Below are 13609 nucleotides of genomic sequence, written 5' to 3' on the forward strand. Positions count from 1 at the left end.
TGGACGCCTTTTCGGGATATCGCAATAAAGGTGGACCAGGGGTGACTCTAGAATGTGTTTGTACGATATGGGTATCAAATGAAAGGTGTTAATAAGTATTTTTAAATGGAGGGGGCCTTAGTACTATAGGTGGACGCCTTTTCGAGATATCGCAATAAAGGTGTACCAGGGGTGACTCTAGAATGTGTTTGTACGATATGGGTATCAAATGAAAGGTGTTAATAAGTATTTTTAAATGGAGGGGGCCTTAGTACTATAGGTGGACGCCTTTTCGAGATATCGCAATAAAGGTGGACCAGGGGTGACTCTAGAATGTGTTTGTACGATATGGGTATCAAATGAAAGGTGTTAATAAGTATTTTTAAATGGAGGGGGCCTTAGTACTATAGGTGGACGCCTTTTCGAGATATCGCAATAAAGGTGTACCAGGGGTGACTCTAGAATGTGTTTGTACGATATGGGTATCAAATGAAAGGTGTTAATAAGTATTTTTAAAGGGAGGGGCCTTAGTTCTATAGGTGGACGCCTTTTCGAGATATCCCAATAAAGGTGGACCAGGGGTGACTCTAGAATGTGTTTGTACGATACGGGAATCAAATCCAAGTGTTAATGAGTATTTTAAAAGGGAGTGGGCCTTAGTTCTATAGGTGGACGCCTTTTCGAGATTTCGCAAAAAAGGTGTACCAGGGGTGACTCCAGAATGTGTTTGTACGATATGGGTATCAAATGAAAGGTGTTAATAAGTATTTTTAAAGGGAGGGTGCCTTAGTTCTACAGGTGGACGCCTTTTCGAGATATTGCAATAAAGGTGGACCAGGGGTGGCTCTAGAATGTGTTTGTACGATACGGGAAACAAATGAAAGTGTTAATGAGTATTTTAAAAGGGTGTGGGCCTTAGTTCTATAGATGGACGCCTTTTTGAGATATCGCCATAAAGGTGTACCAGGGGTGACGCCAGAATGTGTTTGTACGATGCGGGAATCAAATGAAAGTGTTAATGAGTATTGTAAAAGGGAGTGGGCCTTAGTTCTATAGGTGGACGCCTTTTCGAGATATCGCAATAAAAGTGGACCAGTGGTGACTCTAGAATGTGTTTGTACGATACGGGAATCAAATGAAAGTGTTAATGAGTATTTTAAAAGGGAGTGGGCCTTAGTTCTATAAGTGGACGCCTTTTCGAAATATCAACATAAAAGTAGGCCAGGGGTGACTCCAGAATGTGTTTGTACGATATGGGTATCAAATGAAAGGTGTTAATAAGTATTTTTAAAGGGGGGGGGCCTAGTTCTATAGGTGGACGCCTTTTCGAGATATCGCAATAAAGGTGGACCAGGGGTGACTCTAGAATGTGTTTGTACGATACGGGAATCAAATGAAAGTGTTAATGAGTATTTTAAAAGGGAGTAGGCCTTAGTTCTATAAGTGGACGCCTTTTCGAGATATCGACAAAAAAGTAGACCAGGGGTGACTCCAGAATGTGTTTGTACGATATGGTTATCAAATGAAAGGTGTTAATAAGTATTTTTAAAGGGAGGGGACCTTAATTCTATAGGTGGACGCCTTTTCGAGATATCGCAATAAAGGTGGACCAGGGGTGACTCTAGAACGTCTTTGTACGATACGGGAATCAAATGAAAGTGTTAATGAGTATTTTAAAAGGGAGTAGGCCTTAGTTCTATAAGTGGACGCCTTTTCGAGATATCGACATAAAAGAAGACCAGGGGTGACTACAGAATGTGTTTGTACGATATGGTTATCAAATGAAAGGTGTTAATAAGTATTTTTAAAGGGAGGGGACCTTAATTCTATAGGTGGACGCCTTTTCGAGATATCGCAATAAAGGTGGACCAGGGGTGACTCTAGAATGTGTTTGTCCGATATGGGTATCAAATGAAATTGCTAATGAGTATTTTAAAAGGGAGCGGACCTTAGTTCTATGAGTGGACGCCTTTCTACGATATCGCCATAAAGGTGACTCTATAATGTGTTTGTACGATATAGGTATCAAATTAAAGGTATTAATGAGGGTATTAAATGGGAGTGGTGGTAGTTGTATATCTGAAGCCGTTTTCGATATATCGACCAAAATGTGGACCAGGGTGACCGAGAACATCATCTGTCGGGTACCGCTATTTTATTTATATATGTAATACCACGAACAGTATTCCTGCTAAAATTTCACGGGGCTTTTGATTTCGCCCTGCAGAAATTTTTCATTTTCTTCTACCTAATATGGTACGTGTCACACCCATTTTACAAAGTTTTTTCCAAAGTTATGTTTTGCGTCAATAAACCAATCCAATTACCACGTTTCATCCCTTTTTTCATATTTGGTATAAACTTATGGCATTTTTTTAATTTTTCGTAATTTTCGATATCGAAAAAGGGGGCGTGGTCATAGTCGCATTTCGTCCTTTTTATACCAAGATAAGGTGAGTTAGTTGAGAAGATATCATACTTTACTCAAGTTATCGTGTTTACTTTTCGCCCAAATCATTTTGATATATAGAAGTCTATATCTACGTCGATTAGTTTATGCCGTTGCGGATTACGGCTATGCGAACAAAATTAATATAATCTGTGAGCTCTTCTCAGCTGAGTATAAAAAGTTTTTGGATATGTTATATATATTAAATAGATCTTTCTAATAAAAATATATTTTATTTTAAAACACTTGGCCTTTGAAATTTTTTCCAAGTTTAAATTTTATTTTTGAAACAAAAAATTTTTCAGTGTAATAAAATTTTTTTAAATTTTTACAGTATATATTCTCGAAAACTGATTCGAATACCTTTCCAATGGTATCAAGATCTTTGAAATCGGGTAAGCCGTTCCGTAGTTATCACAGCTAAAAAGTACCGTAATTTTTCACGCATTTTTCACAACTTTGACACAACTTGCCACTCCCACAATTTTTCCAAAATGCAATTTCTAAAAATGAGGTTGTGTTTGTATAGGTAAAGTGTGCCTGTATGCAAAATTTCATGAAAATCTGAGGGGGTCGGGTTCAATGCGTATCGGTTTTGATAGGAAATTCATAAAATGTGTTCCAAATATGAGCCTTATCGGAGCACAAATATGATTTTTTTGAATATCTCGATACCTGCGCCACCTAACGGCGATGTTTTTCTTTCATATGTCGCCTCCTATTCATGTATGTATTATGTGTTCCAAATATGAGCCAAATCGGACCACAAATACGATTTTTTGAAATATTTCGATCCAAGCGCCACCCATCGGGGTTTTTTATTGCCTTGTCATCGGGTTCTGAACTATATTCCAAGTTTCAAGCTTGTAGCTTATCGGGAAGTTACTTAAATTTTAATTACAAAATTCGTTCACAACGGCCGGCCGGCTTACCTGCCTCTCAAGTCAAGCTAAATAAAACCATTTAAAAGTTTGCAAAATTAAATAATAAAATAAAATTATGAAAAATATTTCTTAAATAAAGTAAACACAAAAATAAGAAAAAAAAGTTGTTTTACTCCATACATTGCACGACGCTATGGACTCATTCATCTTATTTGAGGTCCTCACGGACCGGCCAGATCAACTATACATTGCGGTACATTTAAAATACATGTCCTGTATGTGAGAGAGTCGCATTAGCGTGTGCTCCTATATTTTCCTTACTGCCTTTATGGCATAGAGAATGAGAATAAGTCGGCTTAAGTAACTTTCAGCAAAATGAGACATTGTGTAAAAAAAGTAAGATTGAAAAAGTTTTCACTGGTACTGATTTTCCATCAATAAGAAAACCGCTTCTATTTATACTTATATCGCTCAAATGCAGACTTGCAGACCATTCGCTTTCGGTGACGAACATGCATAATAGGGACCTGGTCTGGCGGCGTTCGGACACAGACAAAAATCGAAATGGCTACTCAAAACAAAAAGTACTAACCGAAGTGTTTATTATCCAATGGTAAATTCTGGCAGGCATAGATGATAATATAATTGTCGCAATCAAGACTTAGAATTTTGTGATCAAAAGGCAAAGCTGCAAAATTTAAATAAAAGTTATAGTTTAAATTTCTTAGAAACATATGATTATAATAACTTACCATTTGGATCATCATCATATTGAACTCTAAATAGTCCATGCTGTAGTAATGTAAGTCTTCCGGTTCCAACCCTTCCGGAATCGCTAATAAATGTAAAAAAAATGTGTTAAACTGCTGTGTATATTTTCAAAGTAAACAACAAGAAGAGTATGGGAACGCTACTGGGAGCTGAGAGAGGAAGTGAGACGCATTTGCAGCAGAAATGAAGCAGGAGGATGACGCCTGCAAATTTTAGAAAAAAAAAAATTCGATGACAAACGAAAGGATCTTAGTCCGGGGTAAAATACTATCAGAATGAAAACGGTGACCTTTTAACCGATATTCAGAGAGTACTTAGATTATGTAGGAAACACTTCTCTGACCTTCCAAATGGAGACAACGATGTACCTATCGCCAAAGGAAGATGATGACTTTCAGCCCGCAAACGATGAATTTATGGAATTTATGTTCCTCCACCTGGCTATGACGAAATCAGAATATCAATAAACAGATTACAACAAGATCGCTGGCGCTGATGGTCTTCTTGCGGAGCTATTAAAATACGGCGACGAGGAGTTGATAAAAACCGCACGTATAAGCATTTGTGCGAAATACCATCGAACGAGTGAATGTCTCACACATGGAATCCAAGTATTCTTTGCCCAGTCTGCAAAAAGTGGGACTGCAAACTGCAGCTTCATACCTGGTAAATCCCCAACCGACCAGATTTTGACTATACGCCAAATTTTGGAAAAAAGTCGCGAAAAACGAATTGACACACATTAACTCTTCGTCAATTGTAAAACCATCTTGGACAGCACGAAAACGAGCAGTCCATATGCGTTATTCATTCATTCATTCATTCATGATTAAACGAAAATTCAGACAAGGCTCCGCTGGAAGGACCAGATGGAAACCGATTTAAATTCCTTTGGTGTTACAAAGTGGCACCCGTCATCCAAATGAAGAATGGAGCAACTTTTTGGATGGCAAATGCCGTTAAATCGAACGAATTAAGTAAGTAAAACCTCGAGTAAGTGAATTCAACAAGGAGAACTCATTCGTAGCGACGATGTGTTTTCAAATATCACTAAATTAGACCATGGATATATCCTCCGGAAATTTGAGTAAACTGAGAACAAAATACTATAACCTAGCGCCGAAAAAAGTTCTGAACCCTTAAAGCATGATTGAATCTCATCGTCCTCAATGCAGCTTCAACACGAAAAAGTTTTGAGTATTCGTCAGATCCCTAATCAATATTTTCGGAACCCTAATCACCAGGGCTGCATGAGCTTTATTTCGATCAATTATTTCGGCAGACCAGCTCTCCAGTCCAGTGTTTGCTTGGCTGATTTGTGGCTTAACTTTTAACTTCACAAGAAATTTAACCAGGATGTCTAGGTCATATATGCAGGCAAACACTTGCCAGCAATAGTTTTCGAGGTCCCTGTGTAGAGCATACTGTACACTGCTTTGACGTGACTCTGCTCTCACCCATCTCCGCTGCGACAATTCTTTTGCATTGAAAATTATTGGTTCTATTTCGGGCCATATCTATAATATAAAGAAAAGCGTAAAAGAATATTTTTCCAAAATCAAATTTTATAGTTAAATTGTTTTTCTTGTTTCGTTCTCGATAAACTGCACTAAATTGTATATGGGATAACGCCGAAACCGGTTTGTCTCAAAATTAAACTTGACAAGGAATGGCGGAAAATGGTTTCCATTCAAGTAATTGATATATATTGGAACAATTTTCCATCATTCCTTATCAAATTTGATTTGAATACGAATGGGCCTCGGTGTTGTGCCATCTTCAATGTTATTTTTTGAGAACGAAAAGGGAGACAAATATTTTACCTATGCACTTGGAATTTGAGAAAAGTTTCTTTTGACACAAAAGTCTTCCATTTTACACCCTGTCGAAAAATTAAGAACACAAAAGGCAACATAACTTTCATCTAAAACCAAAAGCTTTGCCTGCAATTAAAAATACTTACTCTTCATTTTTTATTTCGAAGGTTCTTATTGTATATTCATTGTTAGGTTCAAGATTGTAATCAGTTTCTTGGCAGCGGTAAAACACATCGTCCAAGAAGGGATATCTAGTTTGCATATACCAGGTACCTTGGAGCTGTAAATAATTAAAACATAAGTTTTTAAAATGGTGTTAAAGTCTATGCATAATACTATAAAATTGGCGTAGCTTTGTAGAGCTGACACTTAATTTATTGAAGTATATAGAACTTAATACTCACCGGTTGTGATTGCACGTTTGACAAATAGTTTATATTTGGACACAAGCCTTCTCTTCGAACTTGTCCGGCCACCAAACATGATGATGTCAAAAAAATTAAAATTGACAAACGGGCACTGAAAAAAAAATGTGAAATTAATTAAAAAATTATATTATATTGTTAAAGAAACTTGGTGGGCTCAGTATATTATTTTATTGCATTTTATTTTGCTTTTGATTTAAAAAAATTTGTTTAAGCTTAAAATGATACTATTTTTAATTAGTTTTATATACATATTTTTATTTAATTCTATTTTTTTTTTCAATTTATCCTTTTTATTTCATTTTATTTTGTGTATTTCTTTTTATTTTATATTATGCTATTTCGTTATTTTATTTTTATTTTAATAAATTCTCTTTTGTTAAATTTTTAAGATTTCATTATATCTTAGTTTGTTTTATTAAATAAAATTTTTCTATTTATTATTTGTCTTCTTATTTTATTTTATTATATTTTCTTTTATTTATTTTTATTTTGTTTTAGTTTATTTTGTTTTATTTAATTTTATTTTATTATAAATATTTTCATTATTTTACTATTTTTTTTATTTATTTTTTAATTTTATTTTATTTAATTGTTGTATTTAATTTAATTGTGGAGGGTGGAGCCGTGTGTAGAAGTCCACGAAAGTGAGAAAGCTTCTGACCGCCATTCACCTGGGAATGGCCAGAGCGATTTTTTTGCATGCGGTTCAAGCAGCTCACTACTGCCGGTCGCTTGCGGCCAAGTATCCTCTGGGTAGCCGCTAAACATCCGTTTAGCGGTGAGCTAATGTGAGAAGGTGACAACCTGGCTAGGCCACTCTGACATAATCGGTTTAAGGGCTAGCCGTGGGAGATCTAATCGGCATCGTCTGTACACCTCTAGGTGCGGCTGCAAGCGGTCGTCTGTCTTGGAGCAAGCGGCTCGCTATATAAACATGCCAAGTAATATTTTCACCACCGCAGAGCGAGTTGTGCGCTGGGCTTGGGACCCGCCACGTAAAACCATACTCCAATGAAATATAACAACAAGCCTCGGATAAATACACTCTCTATTGATGACGACCATGGCAAACGTTTAAAGGACAATGAATTGAGGGCATGCACCTTGAACGTCCGCTCCCTGAATGGGATTGGTGCAGATGCCCGGCTGGTTGATGTCCTCGTCAAAGCAAAATCTAACATCACCGCCATCCAAGAAATGCGTTGGACGAAGCAAGGAAGAAAGAAGATCAAAAATTGTGACACCTATTGGAGTGGTCATACGAATAAGCGCAGTTTCAGCGTCGGATTCGTGGTGGGAGAGAGACTTTGTCGCCAAGTGCTGGCGTTCACGCCTGTGGACGAGCGTCTTGCCGCTATCCGAATAAAAGCAAAGTTTTTTAATATACCATTCATCTGCGCCCATGCGCCGACAGAGGAGAAAGACGATGAGGTGAAAGACACGTTTTATGAACAATTAGAACGCATATACGAGCGCTGCCCCCGTCATGATATAAAAGTCGTGCTTGGCGACTTTAACGCCAGGGTGGGCAAAGAAGGTGTTTTTGGCCCTACAGTCGGAACGTTCAGCCTACACAATGAAATTTTTCCTAACGGACTGAGGCTGATTGACTTTGCCGGTGCTCGAAACATGGTCATATCCAGCATGAGGTTCATGCATAAAAAGATACATCAAGCTACATGGCTGTCTCCTGATCGAAATACTCGCAATCAGATCGATCACGTTGTGATAGATGGACGGCATGCCTCCAGTGTTTTAGATGTGCGCACGATCCGAGGACCTAACATCGACTCGGACCATTATCTCGTTGCAGCCAAAATACGCACCCGCCTCAACGCGGCTAAAACCAATGAACAAAAAACATAAGGAAAGGTAAATGTCGAAAAGCTTCAATCACAACATACTGCCAATGATTTCGCAACTCGACTGTCACACCTGCTCTCTGAGAGCACAACTCATCCTGAAGGAATACAGGAGCAGTGGGAGCATATCTCCAAAGCACTTCGTACTGCCGCCGAGGAAAAAATTGGTTACCGGCGGCCACCAAAAAACAACTGGTACGATGAAGAATGCCGCGTTGCAACCGAAAGAAAAGACGCTGCCTACAGGGCTACGTTAAAAGGGAGCGCGACAAGAGGAGTGTGTGAACGCTATCGTGAGTTGAAAAGGGAAGCAAGACGCCTTTTCAGGAAGAAAAAAGCAGAAGCAGAAAGGCGTGAGTGCGAGGAGCTTGAGCTGCTAGCCACCAGGAATAACGCCCGAAAATTCTACCAAAAAATACGGCGACAGACGGAAAGTTTTAAGACCGGGGCAAGCTCCTGTAGGAATGAAAACGGCGACCATGTAACTGACGTGCAGAGATTGCTTAGATTATGTAGGGAATACTTCTCTGCTCTCCTAATTGGAGGCAGCAATTCACCGCGCAGAGATGAAGAACCCGATCCCGCAATCGATGATGATGGAATATATGTCCCCCCGCCCGATTATGACGAAGTTAGAATAGCAATAACCAGATTGAAAAACAACAAGGCCGTGGGCGCTGATGGATTGCCTGCGGAGCTATTCAAGTACGGCGGCGAGGAGTTGGTAGGGCGCATGCAGCAGCTTCTTAGCAAAATAGCGGACGAAGGCATGCCCGACGGTTGGAATCTAAGTGTTCTTTGCCCAGTCCACAAGAAGGGGGATACTGCAAAATGCACCAACTATCGTGGAATCAGCCTTCTTAATATCGCATATAAGGTTTTTCAAGTGTATTGTGCGAAAGATTGAAGCCCACCGTGGACCGGCTGATTGGACCTTATCAGTGCGGCTTCAGTCCTGGTAAATCTACCATCGATCAGATTTTCACAATGCGCCAAATTTTGGAAAAAACCCGTGAAAAGAGAATCGACCTACATCACCTCTTCCTCGAGTTTAAAGCCGTCTTCGACAGCACGAAAAGGAGCTGCCTATATGCCGAATGTCTGAATTTGGTTTCCCCGCAAAACTTATACGGCTGTGCAAAATGACGTTGAGCAACACCATCAGCTCAGTCAGAATTGGGAAGGACCTCTCCGAGCCGTTCGAAACTAAACGAGGTTTCAGACAGGGTGACCCCCTATCGTGGGATTTCTTTAATTTGATGCTGGAGAAAATTATACTAGCTGCAGAACTTAACCGCACTGGAACAATATACTATAAAAGCGTGCAATTACTGGCATATGCTGATGACATTGATATCATCGGCCTAAACACCCGCGCTGTTAGTTCTGCTTACTCCAAACTGGAAAAAGAAGCGGTAAAGATGGGTTTGATGGTGAATGAGGACAAAACGAAGTACTTGCTGTCATCCATCAAAGAGTCAGCGCATACGCGCCTTGGCAACCACGCTACTGTTGGCAGCCATAATTTCGAAATAGTAAAAGACTTCGTTTATTTGGGAACCAGCATCAACACTAGCAACAACATCAGCATTGAAATCCAGCGAAGAATCAATCTTGCCAATAAATGCTACTTTGGACTAGGTAGGCAATTGAAAAGTAAAGTCCTCTCTCGGCGAACGAAAATCATACTCTACAAGTCACATATCGTACCCGTCCTGCTATATGGGGCAGAAGCATGGACCATGACAACAGCAGATGAAGCCGCTTTGGGAGTGTTCGAGAGAAAAGTTCTTCGAAAGATTTATGGACCTCTACGCGTTGGCGATGGCGAATACCGAAGAAGATTTAATGATGAGCTGTACGAGCTATACGCAGACATCAACATAGTCCAGCGAATTAAAACGCAGCGGCTGCGCTGGATAGGCCATGTTATGCGAATGAAAGATGATGCTCCGGCCAGGAAAGTGTTTCTATCGGAACCCGCCTATGGAAGCAGAGGTAGAGGGCGACCCCCACTCCGCTGGAAGGACCAGGTGAAAAACGATTTAAACTCCCTTGGTGTGACCAATTGGCGCCGGTTGGAGGAGCGAAGGAGCGACTGGCGCGCCTTCTTGGACGGCCATAACTGTTTAGACGGTTAAGCGCCAATTAAGTAAGTAAGTAAGTAATTTAATTGTTTTTATTTCATATTATCTTATTTTGTTTTAACTTACTTTAATTAACTTATTTATTTTATTTCATTAAATTTATTTAATTTTATTTTAGTTTATGTTGTTATACTCAGAGTGCTTTGCACACAGGGTATATTAACTTTGATTGGATAACGGTTGGTTGTACAGGTATAAAGAAATCGGGATAGATATAGACTTCCATATATCAAAATCATCAGTGTCGAAAAAAATTTGATTGAGCCAGGTCCGTCCGTCCGTCCGTCCCTCCGTCCGTCCGTCTGCCGTTAACATGATAACTTGAGTAAATATTGCGATATCTTCACCGAATTTGGTAAACTAGCTTATCTGGACCCAGAATAGATTGGTATTGAAAATGAGCGAAATCGGATGGTAACCACACCCACTTTTTATATATATAACATTTTGTAAAACACAAAAAACCAGATTATTTAGTAAATAATACACCTAGAATCTTGAAATTTGACGTGTGGACTGATACTGAGACTCTTGATAAAAATCTGAAAAAAATTGTTTAAATGGGCGTGGAACCGCCCACTTGTGAAAAAAAAACAAATTTTACAAATATTTTTAATCATAAATCAAAAAACGTTAAACCTATCATAACTAAATTCTGCAGAGGGTTTGCCTTTACTATAAGGAACGCTTTGAAGAAAAATTAACGAAATCGGTTAATGGCCACACACACTTTTATATAAGAGATTTTAAAAAGGGTCGTGGACGAATAAAATAAGCTATATCTTTGCAAAAAAGAACTTTATATCTATGGTATTTCATTTACCAAGTGGATTTATAACAATAAATAGGAAAAACTTAAAATTTTAAAAAATGAGCGTGGCAGCGCCCCCTTTATGACTTAGCAATTTTCTATGTTTCGGGAGCCATAACTCGAAGAAAAATTAACCGATCGTAATAAAATTGGGAACACAAATTTTTCCTATAGTAATAGAGTATAGAAAATATTTCTAATAAAAATAGACGGGATCGGTTAAAGACCACGGCAACTTAGATATAAAACAAGTTTAAAAGGCTCGTAGACTAGAATAATAAGCTATAACTTAGCAAAAAATGGGTTTTGAATCAATGATATTTCACTTATCAAATTTTATTGTAAGAGGAAATTGGGAGACAGTTTTTTTTTTAACGCGCGGTGCCACGTGTTATATAGAAAAGTAATTTATCTGAAATGAAATGTGTAATTGAAGCTCACGCTGAGTATATAATGTTCGGTTACACCAACTTTAATTTATCTTTAATATATGGCGTTTTCCCAACAATGTGGAAGGAATATTTTCTTATCCCGCTTCATAAAAATGAGAGCAGGTCTTGAATAGAAATTTACCGGAGCATAGCAAAGTTCTCCGCTATCCCAAAGTTATTTGAGGCTACTGTTACTCACCACCTAACGTTCTCTATTTCCCCCATAGTTGCAAGCTTGCAACATGGATTCAAATAAACTATCACCAATTTACTGGAATTTACAACTCACGTTTCTAATGGATTTAGAAAAGGATTTAGAAAATTATATGCAGCTCAATCCCAAATAATGTAAATTCATGTGTTTTTCTCGGAGAATTTCGCCACCAGCTTCATACACAACTAACAACTATAGTCTAGAAACTGTAAATAATTTTGTTGACTTGGGAGTCATGATGGATTCCAAACTTAGTTTCAATCTTCATATTAATGCTACAGTGAATAAAGGCAAAGGTGTTTTTGCATTTACTAAACGGTGTTCAAAAGAATTTAACGGCCCTTACATAACTAAAGCACTTTTCATCCACTGTATCAAGTTCATGCATACAGTCTCGAATCTATACAAAAACAATTTTTACTATTTGCCTTAAGAAATTTTCAATGGACTCTTTAACAAATCTTCCACCTTATACTAATCGATTAAAGCTTATCAATCTTCCAACTCTTGCTAGTCGAAGGGAAATGTTTGGTGTAATATTTATGACAAAACTTTTAAATGGATCAATTTCGAGCCCATTCCTTCTGAGCGAAGTGAACTTTTGCGTTCCCCCTCGAACATCGAGACACTTCAAACCTCTTCTGCTGAAACAATGTAGAACGAATTTCGAACAAAATGAACCTTTTCAGCGTTTATGCCAAGATTATAACTCTCACTCAAACACATTTGATAGCTCGGACTCCATTTATTCTATAAAAAACATTGTTCTTACCTCTCTTAATAATTAATGTATAATACGTTTGCTTCTGTTCCCTTTAAGTATTACGCTTGGCTGTTGAAATCTCTTCTGTAGCTGAGCAGTCTCAGATCGAGACGCTTGACAAACCGCTGCCCATCAAAGACTCGGTAAAAACAAAAACAAAAAAAAGTTATTATATATATATATATATATATAAATCGCTCGCGTTAAGAGGATTAGCCTGGTTTCATTGGGTCATTTGAGGGCAGCGCGCTGCCACAACGTCCATTGAAAAAAATAAAAATAGAAAAAAAATAATCTTAGCGATCTTCTATTCATCACTTACGATTTTAAATTCAATAAGGTTAATGAAGACTATACATATCGTGATTTTAAGAATATAGATCTTTCTGCCTTATACGATAAAATTTCACAGGTTGATTGGGGTTGCTCATATTGCATGCCGTCTGTAGATGATCAACTTCAGTTTATTCAAGAAAATATTGAACAACTCTTCGAAGAATTTGTTCCCATGAAAACGAAAAGGAAAACAACAAATTACAACCCTTGGTTTACACCTGAAATTAGATGTTTAATTGAACAACGTAATATAGCTTACGCAAGATGGAAGAGGTTTAAAACCTCTGAACTGCATTCTGCTCTCCGCACAATAAGAAACAAAGTCAATACAAGTATAAAAATTGCCAAAACATTATACTATAAAACAAAATTTAAAAATTGTTTAGATAGTAAGGGGAAATGGAGTGAAATGAACGTAATGTTGGAATTATTGGAAAAGCAGTAGATAGTTCAGATGATTTAGATGTTATTGATTTGAACAGCAAATTTACGAATTTACCATTGTCTACGGCTGATATTTGCTTATTACAAGAACTATGCCAAGCTAAATGATCAAAATTGATTTTATTTTAGATGTTTCACTGAAACTGAAATATTTCAAAGTTTTCTAAGCATAAAGTCCAATGCTATTGGCTGTGATGGAGTCCATCCAAAATTTATAAAAATTTTATTTCCTACTATTTTACCATATATCACCCACCTGTTTAATTCTGTAAT

The 13609-nt window shown here is 37.8% G+C and overlaps 2 protein-coding genes across 4 annotated transcripts in view; one reads left to right on the top strand and one right to left on the bottom strand.

Moving 5' to 3' along the window:
• Positions 1 to 13609, top strand: part of Spindly (spindle apparatus coiled-coil protein 1 spindly) — a 451900-nt gene that overhangs the window by 329964 nt on the left and 108327 nt on the right. The gene's annotated exons all lie outside the window — the stretch shown is intronic.
• Positions 1 to 13609, bottom strand: part of LOC137251955 (lopap-like) — a 32890-nt gene that overhangs the window by 13263 nt on the left and 6018 nt on the right. The window contains exons 2-5 of one of the 2 annotated variants that reach the window (XM_067787016.1): positions 6305 to 6419; positions 6047 to 6180; positions 4074 to 4147; positions 3905 to 4000 (exon numbers count right to left, since the gene is read on the bottom strand). In XM_067787016.1, the coding sequence (XP_067643117.1) occupies positions 3905 to 4000; positions 4074 to 4147; positions 6047 to 6180; positions 6305 to 6419 (419 nt within the window). Of the gene's footprint in view, positions 1 to 3904; positions 4001 to 4064; positions 4148 to 6046; positions 6181 to 6304; positions 6420 to 13609 lie in introns of both variants that reach the window. The other variant, XM_067787015.1, reaches the window with a different exon arrangement.

Source organism: Eurosta solidaginis, chromosome 5 (assembly GCF_040869045.1).
Source record: "Eurosta solidaginis isolate ZX-2024a chromosome 5, ASM4086904v1, whole genome shotgun sequence".
Classification (NCBI taxonomy): domain Eukaryota; kingdom Metazoa; phylum Arthropoda; class Insecta; order Diptera; family Tephritidae; genus Eurosta; species Eurosta solidaginis.